The sequence below is a fragment of the Aphidius gifuensis genome, linkage group LG3 (genome assembly GCF_014905175.1).
Source record: "Aphidius gifuensis isolate YNYX2018 linkage group LG3, ASM1490517v1, whole genome shotgun sequence".
NCBI classification, from domain to species: Eukaryota; Metazoa; Arthropoda; class Insecta; order Hymenoptera; family Braconidae; genus Aphidius; species Aphidius gifuensis.
In genome coordinates this window covers 23,164,714-23,184,359 of record NC_057790.1, presented here as the reverse complement: position 1 = coordinate 23,184,359, position 19,646 = coordinate 23,164,714, and the positions used below count along the sequence as shown (strand labels likewise).

The 19,646-nt window shown below is 26.4% G+C and overlaps 7 protein-coding genes and 1 long non-coding RNA gene across 8 annotated transcripts; 7 read left to right on the top strand and 1 right to left on the bottom strand.

Annotated features, from left to right (window-relative positions):
- On the top strand, positions 1 to 2,055 carry LOC122851067 (differentially expressed in FDCP 8 homolog). The gene is made up of 8 exons (XM_044150118.1): positions 1 to 28; positions 84 to 253; positions 332 to 623; positions 705 to 875; positions 955 to 1,008; positions 1,087 to 1,328; positions 1,407 to 1,642; positions 1,833 to 2,055. The coding sequence occupies exons 1-8, from the start codon at positions 1 to 3 to the stop codon at positions 2,029 to 2,031; spliced, it is 1,392 nt and encodes a 463-aa protein (XP_044006053.1). The 3' UTR covers positions 2,032 to 2,055.
- Positions 2,056 to 2,605: 550 nt separating this feature from the next.
- Positions 2,606 to 4,870, top strand: LOC122853002. Its single transcript, XM_044153174.1, has 7 exons — positions 2,606 to 2,627; positions 2,731 to 2,896; positions 3,598 to 3,991; positions 4,103 to 4,167; positions 4,252 to 4,346; positions 4,488 to 4,640; positions 4,704 to 4,870. Exons 2-7 carry the CDS (start codon positions 2,786 to 2,788, stop codon positions 4,792 to 4,794), a joined length of 909 nt encoding a protein of 302 aa, XP_044009109.1. The 5' UTR covers positions 2,606 to 2,627; positions 2,731 to 2,785; the 3' UTR covers positions 4,795 to 4,870.
- A 563-nt stretch (positions 4,871 to 5,433) lies between these two features.
- Positions 5,434 to 7,080, top strand: LOC122851066 (odorant receptor Or1-like). Its single transcript, XM_044150117.1, has 6 exons — positions 5,434 to 5,736; positions 5,802 to 6,280; positions 6,347 to 6,446; positions 6,503 to 6,610; positions 6,699 to 6,854; positions 6,925 to 7,080. The coding sequence occupies exons 1-6, from the start codon at positions 5,434 to 5,436 to the stop codon at positions 6,982 to 6,984; spliced, it is 1,206 nt and encodes a 401-aa protein (XP_044006052.1). The 3' UTR covers positions 6,985 to 7,080.
- Positions 7,081 to 8,935: 1,855 nt separating this feature from the next.
- Positions 8,936 to 9,491, top strand: LOC122853000. The gene is made up of 3 exons (XR_006373883.1): positions 8,936 to 9,045; positions 9,151 to 9,205; positions 9,306 to 9,491. It is a non-coding gene; the product is annotated as an uncharacterized LOC122853000 (long non-coding RNA).
- A 317-nt stretch (positions 9,492 to 9,808) lies between these two features.
- On the top strand, positions 9,809 to 11,098 carry LOC122851065 (DNA-directed RNA polymerase II subunit RPB1-like). The gene has a single exon (XM_044150116.1). It carries the CDS (start codon positions 9,809 to 9,811, stop codon positions 11,096 to 11,098), a length of 1,290 nt encoding a protein of 429 aa, XP_044006051.1.
- Positions 11,099 to 11,329: 231 nt separating this feature from the next.
- On the top strand, positions 11,330 to 12,562 carry LOC122851064 (putative mediator of RNA polymerase II transcription subunit 26). Its single transcript, XM_044150114.1, has one exon. It carries the CDS (start codon positions 11,330 to 11,332, stop codon positions 12,560 to 12,562), a length of 1,233 nt encoding a protein of 410 aa, XP_044006049.1.
- A 1,333-nt stretch (positions 12,563 to 13,895) lies between these two features.
- Positions 13,896 to 15,051, top strand: LOC122852999 (phospholipase A2-like). Its single transcript, XM_044153172.1, has 5 exons — positions 13,896 to 14,286; positions 14,386 to 14,469; positions 14,561 to 14,636; positions 14,715 to 14,867; positions 14,935 to 15,051. Exons 1-5 carry the CDS (start codon positions 14,010 to 14,012, stop codon positions 15,023 to 15,025), a joined length of 681 nt encoding a protein of 226 aa, XP_044009107.1. The 5' UTR covers positions 13,896 to 14,009; the 3' UTR covers positions 15,026 to 15,051.
- Positions 14,534 to 19,340, bottom strand: LOC122852998 (dihydropyrimidine dehydrogenase [NADP(+)]). Its single transcript, XM_044153171.1, has 7 exons — positions 18,832 to 19,340; positions 18,550 to 18,660; positions 17,839 to 18,477; positions 17,435 to 17,755; positions 15,860 to 17,353; positions 15,374 to 15,759; positions 14,534 to 15,288 (listed from the first exon to the last, which is right to left on the bottom strand). The coding sequence occupies exons 1-7, from the start codon at positions 18,874 to 18,876 to the stop codon at positions 15,228 to 15,230; spliced, it is 3,057 nt and encodes a 1,018-aa protein (XP_044009106.1). The 5' UTR covers positions 18,877 to 19,340; the 3' UTR covers positions 14,534 to 15,227.
- Between the last annotated feature and the right edge of the window lie 306 nt (positions 19,341 to 19,646).

Sequence of the window (19,646 nt, the reverse complement as noted above, 5' to 3'; positions counted from 1 at the left end):
ATGAACCAATCAGAAACAAATGGAGAGAGCAGCTGAATCAGCATTGAATATAAACATATAGTCAGTAAAATATAATTTATTAGATCAAACTAGACATAGAACAGCTAGTTCAGGTACAATATCACCAACACTATCTGATGCTGAAGATTTATCAGCATCACCAACACTTGGAGATGCTGATGATAGCTCAGAAAGTCGAAGCATTGTTCCTTACAGTCTTAAATCTGTTGATGCTCTTCTATCTCTATCAAAAGTATTTAAAAAATAATCATATATTTTCAATCTCAACTAATTTTAGATTAGAAAATAAATTGTAATAATTTTATTTTAGACAGCAACACTTGATGATTTACATGATATGGTTGATAAATGTAAAAAAATGGTACTTGAAACTGTTGAATGTACTGAAGAGAGAAAATGGCTGGTGAGAAGATTAATTGAGCTGAGACTACGTGCCCAAGAAATTAGAGAATCAACTGATTCAAAACTATTGGAAACACAAGTTATTTCAGGACATCATTTGGTACCACAAAAATATCAAATACCCAGTGCTGGACCAACATACTGTGATCATTGCAGTGGTGCTATTTGGGTCATGTTACAATCCTGGTATATATGCAGTGGTAAATAATTTATTTTTCATATTAATTATTATTTTGTTTATACTATTTGTTATATTATTAGCAATTTATTATTTTAAATAGATTGTGGATATTCATGTCATTGGAAATGTCTTGCTGATATTCGTAGAATATGTGCTCATGTTGTTGCAAGTGAAGCAGGTGGTTATACATTTACAAAAGATATTTGTCCAGAAAAAGGTCTTTCAGCTCAACGTTACAAATGTGCTGAGTGTCATACAAAAATTTCCTTTGGTTAGTTTGTTTTTTTTTTTTAATTTCATTACCATATTTTTAATATAAAAAAAAAAAACAATTAATTTTAATTTACAAGCTAATCCAAAAGGATTGTCATTGTCATGTATTGGCAGTCCTTTTAGACAAGCAGGTATATCAATTAGTTTTTTAACAAAAATAATTTATTTATTTATGTAAAATTTTATTTAAATAAATTTAAATTTCATAGAATCAAGTTGGATTGAGCCAAGACTTTGTGATTATACTGGTCTTTATTTTTGTCAACGTTGTCATTGGAATACCCTGGAAGTGATACCAGCAAGAGTCATCAGAAATTGGGATATGGAAACACGTAAAGTCAGTCGTTATGCAGCTCAATTACTTGGACTATTAAATAAACGTCCAGTTCTTTTACTTGAAGATTTAAATAAAAAGCTATTTTCTCTAGTTCCAGATTTGTCTTTATTAAAGGTTTTTTTTTATAAATAATAATTTAATATCACTCAAATAATTGATGAATTAATATTAAATTTAATAATAAATTTACAGAAATTACGAGAAGAATTACAAATGATGAAAAAATATTTGGTATTTTGTCCTGATGCTGATGCAAAAGGTCTACCATGGCGAATTGGACTACGTACTCATATGCTTGAAAGTTCAGCAAATTATTCAATAAAAGACCTTGTTGATTTACAAAGTGGTATTTTAATGGAAGAAATTCGACAAGCATATGATGCCATGAGGAGTCACATCACTGAGTCTTGTGAACTTTGTCATGCAAGGTAAATTTTATTTTTAATTTATTTATTTTTATTCTATTGTTTTATTCATGTTGAAAGATTTATTTAAAATCATTTAGCTTTATGTCTATTTTATGTTGAGTAATATCAATTAAAAACAAGACTATTAGATAATCAATTGATTGATCAATCAATTAGTAATTTAATTTATTTAATTACTAATTTATTACAGAGGACATTTGTGTGAAATTTGTGGCAATAATGAAGTCATTTTTCCTTGGAATGCCTCAGCAGTATTCTGTCAAAAATGCAACACTGTTTATCATCGTGTTTGCTGGTCAAAACGTAATCATTGCTGTCCAAAATGTTCAAGAATTAAAAAACGTCTTGCTAAAAAAGATGAAGAATCTGATATAAATAATATATCATAATTTTATGAGAAAAAAAAAAATAAACATTGCAATATTTATAAATATAATTCATGATTGTTTCATCAATCTGTAAATAATTTATTTTTTTAGTTAATAATTTTTTATATTTCTTGAATTATTATTTACAAATTTTCTATTATTAAAATTATTTATATAAATATATTGTGTTTGTTTTTCATTTGAATATAATAAAAAGCAACCAAGAAAATATATTTTTTTAAAAATAGCACAAGAAAGGATTTTAATGATGAATGGCTTAACGATCCAAGACCTTTAAAAAGTAAGTAGATCGTAAAAATGGATTTTGAATAAGTCCTTGACCTACTATCACCATAAAAAAAAAATATAAATATATTTATAAACAAACCTGTACTCACAACTTTGATGTAAATATTTCAATATTTTTCTCTTCTTTCTACAAAAACAATTAAGAAAAAAAAAAATATATATATTTGAATAATTCATGAATTTAAAATCCATCTCAATAGAATTTCCCAAGGTCATTCATTTCATAGTAAAAAAAATGAAACATTTTCGAAAAATATGAAAGTTAAATTTATTAAGAAAAAGAATTTCTTTCAAAAATATCATTAAATGTGATATATTAATTAAATATTTTGAAAAAAAATTAATTTTATAATTTTTTTATATCCTTCAATTGTTGCTGAATATTTCAATTTTTTTTTAAATAAATTACAGGGGAATTGAATTAATGTCCTGATGGGAAACAGTGGTATAAAATCACAGTGATATCATGAATCCATTCAATGCTTGTCCCACAGTGGAAGTGACAACACGTTCCTTTTTTTCCTTCAAAATAACAATTTTAAAAAAAACAAACAAAAGCAAAAATTACTCAACGAAGGTAAACAAAGAATTAATCAAAAAAAAAATTAAATAGTTTAAAAAATTAATGTTTATTTAACAAATGAATTTTATAAAATAAAATGGTATTTTTTTTTCATGTTATCCAATAATTTATTTCTATTTTTTTTTTTTAATTAAAAAATATTAATTAAAAAAAAATTTATATATATATATTTACAAGTGACTCATTGTTGTTGTGATCGTGAAATTTATTTGACACAGTTTCAACTCAAGTGAAGTGTAAAGAAAATTAAAAAAAAAAAAAAAACTATTAGATAATAAAAAAATATTTAAATATAAAAATAGTTAAATTTAATTGTGGTTTTTTTTTTTCCGGACGTGATCTCTGGTGCAATTACTCAGTAAATATATATATTTATTTATTTCGCGAAGAAGTAGAATCATAGAAATATAAAAAAAAAAATTAAGAAAGACTGGGTTTATTGGCGGTGAGCTCAAGTAAAATTCTATTTCGAAATTCGAAAATTGCCCAGGGCTATCGCAAGAATAATCATTGCGCATTTTCAATGTAAAAAAAATTTTTTTTTTTTTTTTTTAATTTCTCCATTTCGTTCCGCTAATTAACAATAGAAATTTTTTATATTTTAAATTAAATGTGCTAATCAAAATGACCCTGAATTATTATTATTATATTATTTATAAATGAATAAATTAAATTTTAAATATATATTTATTTAGGTATTAAAACGAGATTATAAAATGAAGCAATTTTTCGTGATGATATTGATGTCAATATTCATCTTTTATTTTGATGTAATAAAAGCCCAAAAATTTGATATGTATGATACAACAACAACTGGTTTAAGTGATGAATCAAATGAGGATTATATTGACAACGAAATTGATATGAAAAAAACATATGTATCTGGTATTGAAAAGCTTTTTCAAAGTATCATGCAAACATTAATGTTACAACAACAATCAAGTTTTGCTGCAAAATTTATATCACAATTGCCAAAATCAGTTAGAGATTTTTTTGCAAATCAAGACAATGATATTTTAACTTCACGAATTAATGGTTTTGGTGATGCTCTAAACGCATTCAAAGAAGATTTTCATGCTGTTTTTCCAGGTATATGAAAAATTTTTAAAAATCTAAGAATCAAAAATACTGGCTCAACATTAAAAGCTGTTTAAAAATTTATAACAATATTAATAATGAATAATAATGGATATTTTTAAGGGACGCTTTGGTGTGGCGGTGGAAATGTTGCCAAAACAAACGAAGAAGTTGGACTATTTTCACAGGTAAAAACTCAAATAAATAATAATAATTGTTAATCAATTTTTTTTTAAAATAATAATATTAATTAATTATATAATTAAAAACAGGTTGATAGATGTTGCCAGCATCATGATCAGTGTCCCTACAGCATCCAGCCGGGAGAGACCATGGAACAACTTATTAACAATGGAATGTTTACGAGGCAAAAAAAAACATAAAAATAACAAAAAAAAAAAAAAAAAAGGCTTGATACTTGAATGATAAAATAAGTCAATGAATAGAATTTTTTTTTCTTAATATGATAATTCTTGTTTTTTTTTTTTTTATATATTAATTTTTTTAGATCAGCGTGTTCGTGTGATTATGAATTTTTCAAATGTTTGAAAAATATAAGTACATTGATATCTGTTAATATTGGAACAACGTATTTTAATATATTGAGACCACAGTGTTTTGGCTATCATTATCCAGCAAAAACTTGCACAAAATATGACACGTTAGTATTATTTAAAAATAATTATCAATTTTATATATTATTAAAAACTTTTTTCAATTACAGAATAAGACTACATGATAAAAAATGTGTTAAATATAAATTGGATTACTCGAAAAACAAGAGCATGGAATGGTACGATCTTCCTGATTTTTAAAAATGAGAATACCAATGATTAAATTCATTTACTGCCATAATAATTATTTAACTAATTTTAATTATATTTGTAATTTATTATTCAATTATTTTATAAGTGGGAAAGTCATATTTGTTGATAAAAAAAATTGTTGGTAAAAATTTAATAAAAAAATATAAATTTTAAATATTTTCTTTTTTGCTATTTACATTTTTTGATGTGTTATTATTACATGTGAACATCTACAATGTCTTGTAATTATTATTCATCATCAAAAATCAATAATTGCTTTTATATTAAATAATAAATGGATACAGACGTTCGTTGATAGTACAATTCGAATTTAAACATCAGTTAGATATTGATTGGAGTAAGCCTGTAATCAAAATATACAGTAAAGTTAAAAATATGATCAATAAAATATAATGACAGAGTTAAATAACTAAATAATTCTCTCAGATTATTTCCAGTATTATTACAAGCTTGATTATTTCTTGGAAAAATTATATTTTATTCATATTTTAGACAAATTACAAGCCACAAAATATTAATACAATGATAGAGACTGCAATAATATTATTTCAACTTTCATCAGCTGGATGAGCTCAATAAACCACAGAAATTTTCAAAATTCAGTGTGCAAAGTAACTCATTCGAAAAATGACATTATCAAATGAAAATAAATCAATTGATACTTTTACAATTGAAAATAATTCACTCAAACATTTAAAGCCAAATTTACAATTAAATATATCATTAAAAATAATTAAATATCTTGGTACTTGGCCACCAGTATCATCATGGAGAAATATTTATTATATATTTACATTATTTAGTTTTATATTTATTCTTGGTATTTATCTTGTCGTTCAATTGATAAATATTTTTGTATTTTGGGGTAATATTGAAGTAATGGTTGCAAGTACATTTCTTCTAATGACAAATAGTGTACATGCTTACAAGGTATCTCACTGATAAATCAAAGAAAACAAAATAAAATATTAACAACATAATTAACAAAATTATAGATTTGTGTTATAATTAAAAATCAAAAACGAATTCAGTTGCTATTTGACACAATTTCCAGTGAATTATTTACAAAAAATTTTGATAAATATGAACGTATATTTACTTGGTATGCATGGTCTGGAATAAAGCATCATATTGCTTATCAAAGTTTTGGTACAATGGCTGTATTTTGTTGGGGTTTTGTACCAATAAGTAATGCAATAACTGGCAATGAAAGACAATTGCCAATGGATGGATGGTATCCATATGATACAAAATTATCACCAGCATTTGAATTAACATGTGGTCATCAAGCTGTTGCTGTTATTATTGCTTGTTGTCATAATATTGGAATGGATACTCTTATCAATGGATTTATAAATGTTGCTTGTTGTCAATTGGAAGTAATTAAACAAAATATATTATCAATTGATGATGGTGATAAAAATGTTCATCAAGAAATTAATCAATCAGTTCAACACAGTGTTGTTGTCATGAATTAAGTATTTTTATTAATATTATTCAATATTTAATTAATTATTTATTTTGTTTATTTATTATACAGATTTATTGATGAAGTTCAAAGTATTTTTGGTACAGTTATTATGTATCAATTAATTGCTAATTGTTTGATCATTTGTTTAACTGCTTTTCATGTTGTTCAGGTATTTTATTTATTTTATTTATTGGATATTTGATTTATTTTGGGCTTTATTAAAAGATGACGGTTTATATTCCTGCTGAGATATTTGGCATGATGATGTACATGTGCTGCATGACTTATCAAATATTTATTTTCTGTTGGAATGGAAATGAACTGACAATTCAAGTATGAAAAAATAATTGATACTTTTGTTAATTATTTATGTTAATATATTAATTGTAATTTATATTGTTTTTTTTTGTTGATGGTGTAGAGTGAAACACTTGCATTCACAGCGATAACAAGTAATTGGTGGAAATTTGATAAGAAATATAAACGTTCGTTGGGAATTTTAATTACAAGATCACATAAACCTATGATATTTAAAGCTGGACCACTTATAAATTTATCTCTACAAACATTTATGAAAGTAAGATATTATTTATAATTTAATTTATAATTTTTATGGATTTAATTTTGGTGATTGTTTTTTTTTAAAGGTTTTACGTATGTCTTACTCGTTTTTTACTCTTCTTCAGAGCTCAACGAATCCTCATTGAATTTTAATTGAATTATATAATTCGTTAATACGATATATATCGTTTAATAAAATTATCAAGATAAGTATTTATTATAAACGTTATTAATGAAAATAAAAAAATTAATTAAATATTTTTTTTAATTGCCTGTAATAACTATTATTATTTTTAATTAATTTAAATAAATTTTTTTTCATTTTAAAAATACAGCAATAGTGAAATATATATATATTTTTTTCTCTTAATTATACAAAAGAATTGTAATTAATTACGCTTCAGCTGTTTTACGAAAAATAAAATAAATAAAAGTAAGTTGAATTATTTTTCTTGAAATTTCATAAGTCTCAATTGATTTAAATAAAATTCTATTCAACAAGCTATACAAAAAGTCAACAAAAAAGATTTATAATACGATCATAAAATAAATCAATAAATAAATATATTTTGCAATTGCAATTTCATGCTAATATTTTTTTTTTAATTATTTTTTTTTCTTTCTTTCACATGAGTGGAAAAATTTAAATAAACTGACGTATTGATAGTAAATTTTTTTTTTTTTTAAATTTGAAAATTTAATTATAAATATTGTTATTAAATTATTCAAAGACAACAATACAATTAATTTTTTTACTTTGTTTTTCTTTTTTTTAAAATACTTTATCAATAATTTTGTGCCACCAAACATTATACCATTAATATATGAAAATTAAAAAAAAAATTATTGATAAGAACAGTAGAAAAGACATTTTTTAAAAAAATTTCAACAAATATTTTTTTTTTTACAATGTAACAATAAATCCAATGATATGCAAAAATAATTATTGTGTCATTTTTTAAAAAGATAATTAGACAAAAATTTTTCCTTTTTTTTTTTCTCTCAAAAGTTCACAGTCTCTGTTGCAGTTGTATTTAGAGCTGGTTTTTTCATTAAAAAATTTAACTATTATAGTTTTCAACGGTTGGCAAATAATTAACCCTCAGTTTGCGAACTAGTGATTTATTTTGCAACTAATAGTAGACTGTACTGTGGTTGAAAAAAACCAGCCCTTGATCCTCCGCTCTTGCTATTATGATCCTCGTCTATGATTTTTTCATAGTAAAATAATCATAAAAATAACAAAATAACCATAGTTCATAAAACATTGGATTGCCGAAAAAAATAAACAAAAGCAAAAAGACCTACGACAATTTACATCATCATCATCACAGTGAGTAATATATATCAATAAATTACATTATATTAAATCAATAATTAATCACTATAATGTTGTAAAAATATATATCGATGAGGGCCGATCGAAAAATCCAATAAACTCGTGAAAAGAAAAAAAAAAAAAAAAAAAAGTCACTATACAGAGTGCATTTAAAAAGCACGTGTCAGAACTATTAAACTCCATGGTCAGAACACGCATAAATCATAATTGCTAAAATTCACCATTTTGGATTTTTCATTTATTTATTGATTAAAAATTTCGATTTTATAATTAATTCTGTTATTTTTTAAATTAAAGCTCCAGCAATGGGTAATATACAAATGACAGAGGAAGCATCAAAAAAAATGACTGATCATCTAATTGATAGATGGTTACGCAGTGAAGGATTTGAGAGAAAGCATACATTAGATGATGCAACTGGATTATTCAGAGCAATTAGTGATCAATTGTTGTTTACACAGATCCATCATCTTGCAGTCAGAGCTGAGTGTATTGATTTTATGAGAAAAAATCGTGATTTATTTGAAAAAGTATGTAAAATTGATTTTATTTGATATAATTTTTAAATGTTTTATATTATTTTTATTAATTATTGTTTAATTATATTTTTGATAGGATATAAATCAGCCTTATGATGATTATTTGGATAAAATGTCAACTATCACTGGATGGCCTGGTGAAACAGAAATACAAGCAATGTCATTGTTATATGAACGAGATTTTATTATTTATAATGGAATGACAAAGACTCGTATTGTTTTAACAAATAATGGCTTCGATGAATCTTTTTATCTTTGTCAATCTTCATCAAGACATTACGAGAGCATTTTTCCAAAAGAAAGTATTCCACTTTCTGCCTGCGGTGAACGTAACTATTATTTTTTATTATTTAAAAAAATTTATTTTCATGGTTAAATATTTATTTATTTGTTTACGTTATAATTTTATTGTTTTTTTTTTTTTTTTTTAATAGTCTACCCAAGTGTGGTTGATGAAAAAGTTGACAAAATGCTCCACGATGCTATCGAGTGAGTATACATATATATATATATATTTTTTTTTTTTTCAAAGAAATTTTTATCAATGAATTAATAATAAATGTTGATTAATTTTTAATTTTTTGTTTAGTGAACTCACAGAATCATTCACAAAAGTTGATGATAAAAAAGATGAAGATGGTAATTCAGCTGAGTTTTCTGAAGCACTCTCACAGTTATCATTGCAATCAAATAATGATCAACGCCAGAACACTCATTTAAATAATCTTCGTCTTGGTGATAGTAGTGAACAAAATAATCATACTGGACAATCAAATCATCGTGGTGAATCAAAAAATGATAACAATGAAAATCAACCACAAATAAGCAACAAATTATCATCATAATGAATCACATCGTGGTAAATCATCTGATATCATCATCAACTCATCATCATTATCATTTCACAACAAACTGCACTTACAAATATCATCAGCATCAGCATCAACTGTATCATCGCCATCATCATCATTACCAATTGGTGGACAACAAGCTGTTAGAAGTACTGCCAAGACTCAAGATGGAAATAATCAACAACAGCTACCATTACTACAACAACCATCATTACCAAGTTCTTATGTTTATGGCGGTTCAATGACTTTTCCACCATTGATGTCACAAACGGTGAATACTCAATTACCAACTGCACCACAAATATCATCACCATCAGCATCAACTGTATCATCGTCATCATCATCATCATCATTGCCAATTAGTGGACAACAAACTGTTACAAGTACTGCTACTCAGAATTATCAAAATTATCTACCACCAAATGGTAATTATTATCCAGTTCCAACAATTGTAACATCACATCAAAAGACACAAGATGCTAGTAATCAACAACAGCCATCATTACCAGGTTCTTATGGTCCAAAGACAATGAATTTTCCACCATTGATGTCAGAAATGGTGAATATTTATTTACCAACTGCACCACAAATATCATCACCATCAGCATCAACTGTATCATTGTCATCATCATCATTACCAATTGGTGGACAACAAGCTTTTACAAGGACTGCTAGTCGGAACTATCCAAATTATCCACCAATAAATGGTAATTATTGTCCAGTGTCAACAATGTTAACACCACATCAAAAAACACAAGTTGCTAGTAATCAACAACAGCTACCATTACTACCACAACCATCATTACCAAGTTCTTATGTTATTGGCGGTTTAAAGACAATGAATTTTCCACCACCAATGTCACAAATGGTTAATACTCAATTTCCAACTGCACCACAAATATCATCAGCATCAGCATCAGCATCAGCATCAACTGTATCATCATCATTACCAATTGGTGGACAACAAGCTGTTAGAAGTACTGCTACTCCGAATTATCAAAATTATCCACTATCAAATGGTAATTATTATCCAGTTCCAACAATTGTAACATCACATCAAAAGACACAAGATGCTAGTAATCAACAACAGCCATCATTACCAAGTTCCTATGTTTGTGGTGGTTCAAAGACATTGAATTTTCCACCATTGATGTCACAAACGGTGAATACTTATTTACCAACTGCACCACAAATATCATCACCATCAGCATCATCATTACCAATTGGTGGACAACAAGCTTTTACAAGGACTGCTAGTCGGAACTATCCAAATTATCCACCAATAAATGGTAATTATTATCCAGATTCAACAATTTTAACACCACATCAAAAAACACAAATTGCTAGTAATCAACAACAGCTACCATTACCACCACAACCACCATTATCAAGTTCTTACATTATTAGCCAGTTAAAGGCCGCGAATTTTCCACCACCAAAGTATATGAATAATAGTTTGAAATCAGGTGGTGCAACAAATCAGAAACTCATGCATCAAATCACATCAACTGTATGTTCATCATCATCATGATCAAACATGCAGATAAAGTGAACAATGCCATAGGCATAAACAAAGAAATAATCAACAACAACCACAACAGCCAAACAACAAGATCTTATGTTTGTGGTCGCAAAGATTGAACAGTCATTACAATACCTCATCAAGTAATTAAATAACTTTGAAAAAACTGGATTTCGACAACAACAGCTTCAATACATTAAGTTCAATGTTTGTGATGTTAAACACAGATAAATTTGAACAATGATGTCACAAAATGGTGAATACATACAACCACAACAGCACCAAACAACATCAGATCAACTGTATTATCGCATCATCATCATCATTCAATCACAACAAGTGTTCAATACCGTCAAGACACAAGATGGAAATAATCAACAACAGCCATCAATACAACAACAGCCATCAATACCAAGTTCCTATGTTTGTGGTGGTTCAAAGACAATAAATTTTCCACCACCGATGTCACAAATGGTTAATACTCAATTACCAACTTCACCACAAATATCATCAGCATCAACTGTATTATTGTCATCATCATCATCATTACCAATTGGTGGACAACAAGCTGTTAGAAGTACTGCCAAGGCACAAGATGGAAATAATCAACAACAGCCATCAACACTACCACAACCATCATTACCAAGTTCTTATGTTTGTGGTGGTTCAAAGACAATGAAATTTCCCTCATCTCATCAAAGTAATATAAATAACAGTTCGAAATCAGGTGGTAACAAATCAGAAACTGATGCTTCAAATACATTACCAGCTGCACGTTCAACTCGTGATGATAAACATGCAGATAAAGTGAACAATGATAGACATCAACAAAGTAATGATAACATACAACCACAACAGCCACAACAACAACAGATATCACACCATACTCGTCAAAAACTTGAACAACTTGAGAGACAACAAGAACATCAACGACAACAAATCGAACATAAACGACAACTATTCAAACATAAACTACAACTACTCGAACATAAACAACAACAACTTGCAATGTCTCATCAAGCTGAACAAGAACAACTAATTGGTCGACAGCAACAAGAGCAAATTTGGTTTCAAGAACTGATAGAACAACACTCATTACCCCTGGTAAATAGTTATCGTGAAAAATATGGTCTTAATTTTATGTTACCAAACACCATACCAGATTTTAATACAGTAAGAAACTATATCGCAACTAATGATATTAACAATATTCCACCATATATATTATTTATAATTGAATTTGGTGCCAGCATACTTCGTATGAGCAGGGACATAACAGTACCTATGAGAAATGATATTGCCAATGATCATGTTGCGATTCCTCAAGAAATTCAACAACAACAACAACAAGTTAAACCAGTCGTTACAGAATCTAATACAGTTCCTACAACAGTACCACCGGTTAAACCAACAATAAGTGTTCCAATACCACCACAACATATTAACAGTGGTAATGATAACATAACATTATAATATGCCACGAAATAATTATTATCATTGAATAATACTATTTAACATACTTATCAAATATCAATGTAATAATTATTAAGGAAAAAACAAAAAATAAAAAGAAAAATAGTTACTTTATACGTTCAATATTAATATTAATTAAATTTTTTTTTACTAGCCTGTAACAACTATAATTATTTTTAAATAATTTAAATAAATTTCTTCTCATTTTAAAAAATACAGCAATAGTGAAATATATATATTTTTTTTCTTTTAATTATACAAAAGAATTGCAATTAATTACGCTTCAGCTGTTTTACGAAAAATAAATAAAAGTAAGTTGAATTATTTTTCTTGAAATTTCATAAGTTTCAATTGATTTAAATAAAATTCTCTTCAACAAGCTATACAAAAAGTCAACAAAAAAGATTTATATACCATCATAAAATAAATCAATAAATAAATATATTTTGCAATTGCAATTTCATGCAAATATTTTTTTTTCTTTCTTCACATGTCAGTGTGGAAAAATTTGAATAAATTGACGCATTGATAGTAAATACATTTTCTTTTATCATACTGATTGTCTTATCAACACATTTTTTTTTGTTTTTTTTTAATTTGACAATTTAATTATAAATATTGTTATTAAGTTATTCAGGAAAATGACACATTTTTTTTCTAAAATTATTCAATATAACAATTAATTTTTTACCTGTTTGTTTTTATCATTTTTTCAGGTAGATTATTATTTTAGCATTGTATTTTTATTTCACAAAAGAATAATGATCTTCAAATAATTAATATCAATTATCTATTCATGAAAATTTTTATAAACACATTGTCAACAATAAATGTTTATTGAACGATTAATTAATATTCTTCAAAGATAACAGTGCAATTAATTTTTTTACTTTGTTTTTTTTTTTTAAAATACTTTAACAATTACCGTTATGAATAAAATTACTTTTGATAAGTTTTATCACTCAATTGACATTGAATTCAGGGCTGGTTTACTATTTAAATATGAACATTATTTAAAACGATAACAATACAAAATAGTTATAATTATATTCAAGAATATACATCAAAAAGGAGGAAATATAAACATTTGTTTAAAAAAAATCAATTATTACTAATAACTATTTATATATGAAAATTAAAAAGAAAAAAAAAAAAAACTATTGATAAGAACAATAGAAGAGACATTTGTTTAAATGTTTTTTTTTTTTTTTATAAATATAACAATAAATCCAATGATATGCAAAAATAATTATTGTGTCATTTTTTAAAAAGATAATAAGCTGATGAATAAATAATATTTTTATTTATTGACACGTATATATATTCTGTTTTTGTTGAAATTGATAACAGTTGTGAAATTTTCACTATATGATAACTTACAAAATTAATTAAAAAAATAAATAGTCTTTTTTTTTTTTTTAAAATATATAAAAAAATTCCTAAAACAATGAATTTATTTAATGGAAAATTTTTACTTGTTATATTTTATGTTATTTTAATATTTGGAATTTTTCAAATAAAAGGAGATGATGAAGAAGAAGTTCCAACATATCGTACAGTTTTTGAAAAAGGACTTCAAGGAGTTGGAGGTGCTGTTGAAGGTGCGGTTGGTGATGTTAAAGGAATTGTAAATGATATCACTGGTAATCATGCTCCAAAAAACAGAACAGGATTTGGAGATTTACTTAATCAATTTTCTTCAGTATTTCATGCTATTTATCCAGGTATTTTAAAAACATTAACTTTAACAAAATAATTATAAAAACAACAGATTAATTTAGTAATTATTGCTAAATGAATTTTAATTTATTTGTCTTCATCAGGAACTGAGTGGTGTGGATCTGGAAATATTGCTCCAACAAATGATTCACTTGGTCCATTTAACAAAACAGATGCTTGTTGTCGATGTAAATAAATAATTATAAATTATATTTAAATTCAATCTTGATAATAAACAAAATACAAGTAAAATAAATTAAATAAAATTTTTTATTTCAGCTCATGATCAATGTTTTAGTAATATTAATGCAGGAGAATCTAAAGGTAGACTTTTGAATAATGGATTTTTCACGCGGTAATAACAATCAACTTTAAATAATGTTTTATATTTTTTAATTTAATAATGATTAATTAATATGATATTTATGTTTAGATCAAATTGCTTGTGTGATCATGATTTTTATAGATGCTTAAAAAAGGCTGACACTCCAGTTGCATCAAGTATTGGTTACACATATTTTAATATTCTTCGACCTCAGTGTTTTGCATTGGAATATCCAATAGTATCTTGTGAAAAAAAAGACAGGTATATTTTATTTAATTAAATAACAATGAAAATTTTATTATTTTTAATTGTTTAAATTTTATTTTAGCAAACGTATTGTTGAGAAAAAGTGTCTTGAATATAATCTTGATACAAAACAAAATATGACGGAACAATGGTTTGATAATCCAGATTTTTAATTGTTAATTTTTATGATGATCAAATGATAACGACAAAAAATAATGATAACGTTTCGAAATATATATATATTATCAAGGAAAAAAAAAAAACAATATATAAAAAATAAAAATAATTATTTTATACGTTTAATTAATTTTTTTTATCAATTTATAAAGAAGCAAGCAAATAAGTTAAATGAAAAAATTAATTTAAAATTAATTTTTATTTATTAGTTACAGGAATTCCTCTTTTAATAACATGTGGTATAGTTTTTGGAACCATTCTGAAATAAAATTGATTTATTATTTATAAATAAATTAATTAATTTATGTAAATTATTATTTTAAATTTATGATAATTAAACTCACGTTATGCAGTCAATAATTGGACAAACTGAAAGACACAATGTACAACCAGTACAGTCATCATTAACTTTTGGAATGTGTGTATCACTGTCAAACTCAATTGCCTGATATCCAGAGTCAGCACATACCATGTAACACTTGCCACAATTAATACACATATCATCATCAATTAGGGCAACGACTTGTTTTTTTTGATCAAGGTCTTTGTACGTTCCAATATGTTTTAATGCTTGTCCAATCACATCACTGAGTTTAAGCGGTGCTTCCATTGGTTCAGCAGCTGGTCGTATTAATTCAACAACATTATCATCAAGAGGATTGACTTTCAATTTTAATTGAGCCTCTAATGCTTCTCTTTTTATTTGGTATTCACCAAAATAAGGTACATGCTGGAAAAAAAAATTTGTTTTAATTAAAATATATTTACATTAATAATGATGGCATGTGGCCATGAAGAAAATAAATAAAAAAAAAACTAATAAAACTGACCTTTCCAAGAGGATGAACCAGACTAACTGGTTTTCCTTTTTGATGTTTTTGAGTTGGTGGACTTTGACCGTCCCATGAACCAAAAACATGTTGCAATTTTTCAATATATAATGCTGCTTTTAATCCCGTTATATAATCATCAATAATTGTAAAATCTTGATTTTGTATTGCACTACAAATTTGTACAGCTGATGCACCAGCACGTAAAAATTGTAATGTAACATCAGCTGAATCAATACCACCAGTTCCTAATATTGGAAAACCAGGTAATTTTTTTGCAATTGTTGAAATTGCACGTAGAGCCATTGGTCTTGTTGCATTACCAGAAACACCACCATATGTTGTTGCTTTTTTATTGCCAACAGCAGGCCAAGGTGTTCCATCACCACGTATACTCATTAATCCTGATACAGTATTTATAGCTGTAACACCTGATGCACCACCTTCATAAGCAGCAACAGCAATTGTTGATATATCTGTTATGTTTGGTGTTAATTTAACAAAAAATGGAATTTTAATTGCATTTCTAACCCATTTTGATATATCTCTAACTAATATTGGATCTTGACCACATGCTAGACCCATTCCTGATTCACCCATACCATGAGGACATGATAAATTTAATTCTAATGCATCTGAACCAGCAGCCTCAGCCATTTGTGATAATTCAATCCAATCATTTTCAACAAAAGAACACATGATACTTGCAATAACAATTTTATTTGGAAAATCGCGCTTAAGCTCAGTGATACTTTTACACCAATATGCAGCACTTTTTTCTGATATTAATTCAATATTTAAAAAACTACTTTGTTCAGGACCATAATGATGACGTGATACTGTTCCTTTGACAATTCTTGGTGATACATTTGTCACAAGATCTTTATCTAAACCAAATGTTTTAGTTATTGTAAAACCCCAACCAGCTTCAAATGCTCGTCTTATCATTGCTGATGTTGTTGCTGGTGGTGCTGATGCAAGACCAAATGGATTTTCAAATTTAATACCACAAATATTAATACTTATATCAACTTCATCAATATCAGTATAAAATTTTGGTAAACATGGCTCATTTGATACTTGTAAACCTTTTGATAATTGTATATATTTATGCATATTCCAAGCAGCTGTTTTTCCATCATTAACACTTTCAACTGTTGTTTGTGCAACACCAGCAATATCACCACCACAATAAACACCTGGTACAGATGTTGACATTGTTATTGGATCAACTTCTGGTAAATTCCAACGATTTAATTTAAGTGGTAACATTGCTGATATAATTTTTGGATTTTCAAGACCAGAACCAAATGCTGATATTATAAAATCAGCTTTTAATTTTGTTGTTTGTTCTGAATCTTCAATCCAATCACCAGTTTCTGTTTGTTCTGTTCGAACAAATTCGATACTACATATTTTTGATGATTTTAAATTAACTTTAACTGGTGTTTGAAATGGAATAAATTCACATTTTTCTTCACGTGCAAGATCCATCTGTTAATTAATTATAAATTTTATTAAATATTTCTAATATTAATAAATAAAAAAAAAAACAAATTAATTAGCTTGTGTTACCTCTTCAGGAACAGCACGAACATTTGTAAAACCTTTTCTAAATACAACAAATACTTTTCTAGCACCACAACGAAGTGCTGATGTTGCACAATCAAATGCTGTATCACCAGCACCAAGAACAATGACATTACCATAAAGTGATGGTAGCTGTGATTTACAATTACACATTCCAGGTTTGCTGCCTTTTGAAACAGCTGGTAAAAAACTTTTTGATGTGTAAAAACCCATTTTTTCATTTAAACCTTGAAATATTGATATTACTTTTGCCTCAGGAAGACCAATACCCAAAAAAATTGACTCGTATCCATCATTTTTTAATTTCTATAAATTAAGTAAATTTATTTTTAATTTATAAATTAAGTAAAGGCAAAATATATGTATTTAAATTTCAGATATATTATTACTTGAATTGTAAGATCATCATCTGATAACATTCTTCCAGTTTGAATTTTAACACCAAGATCCTTGACCAGTTCAATTTCAAAATTAACAGCATTCAATGGAAGACGATATTGGGGTATTTCAGCTGAACTCAAACCACCAAGATAATTTTCTTTTTCAAATATTGTTATGTCATTATATCCAAGTCTTGATAAAAATGTTGCACATGATAATGAAGCTGGACCACAACCAATAAGTGCAATTTTAGCATAATCATGTGGTACAAATTGTCCAGGTATTCTTTTTTGTTTAATTTTCATTTTTTTAAATATATCAACAGCAAAATGTTGAAGACCACCAATGTTTATTGGTCCTTCTTCAGTTGCAGCTAAATTACATCCACCAACACAAAGATCACTTGTTGGACATACCATTCCACAAGTAAGACCAAGTGGATTATCTGATAAAATTGCTTTTGCTGCTCCATAATAATTTTTATTTGATATTGAAGTTATAAATGATTTTATATCAAGTTGTGTTGGACATGATTTTTGACATGGTGCATCTGCACATTTTAGGCAACGAGCAGCTTCTCTCAAGGCACCACGTTCACTCAATGTTGTATGTTTAATATCATCAAAATTATTTGTCAATTCACAGCTCTATATTTTAATAATATTATTATTATTATTTTATTAATAGATTTTTTAATTTTATTTTAATAGATTACTTACATTACATTTTTCACGAACATTTCGTTTCCAATGAATTTTATTTTTTTTTGTCTCAACTGACGGTAATAAATTTGTAAAATTTTTAACCTTAGGATTTAACTTTAGAAGATTCTTAAAAATGATAAAAAAATATAATGAGATTAATTTTTTTTTAAATATATATATAGTATGTCAATACAGACATTTATTCTTTCAAGCAAGTTATTTATTAAAAATTTATGTCAGATAAAATTGACATATTCGAGATGATAAATAAAAATAAAATAAAAAAAATTAACTTACTTCGATATCTGGAAGGTCTTTGCTCAACAAAGTTACACTTGACATATTTGATAAAAAAATATAAAATTACCAATCAATTTGCAAAAATTAATAAAAATGATTAAGATAAAAAAATAAAAAGAAAAATTTGTAACTGGAGCAACTTACTCCGAGCTACGTAAGATAAGAATTAACAGCTGACAAAGAAATAAAAAAAAAAAGTAATTAATCACACTGAGTGGGATTTAAATAAAAAGAAAGGAAGAAAGAGAAAAAATTTAAATCGCAAACATGTTGCTTGTATTGAGGACCGCGCCTGACTAAAGTCAATCTGAATTATACAAGTTAGTACGACTTGAATAACACAAGTTTCGCAAACTGTATACGTGTCACATAATTACACTCTGAGATAATACATCACAAATGTACTTTCTCGTAAATTTAATATACACATTCCAAGCCATCAACACGCACCATTAAATAAACTCAATTTTTATACTTTTATTTTCTTTCCAAAACCAGTTTTTAATTTGCTAAATATAAATACATAAAAAATATAAAAATGAATATTCAGAAATAATTTGATTTTAATTTTATATTTTTAATGATAAGAGATTGTATAAAAAATATAATTGTCAATCGTCGAATCTTGAATTTACGGTCAAAGTTCATTGAACAATATTCAAAAGAAAAAATAATGATAATTGACCTTGTTAACCGTATTGTAGAACGCAAATAATTTATATCAATGAATAAATAAATTTAATAAATAATTTTTTTTTTACACACGTTTTTCCGCGTATTTATATGGCGGAGAAATGTTTCCGAGCGTTTCT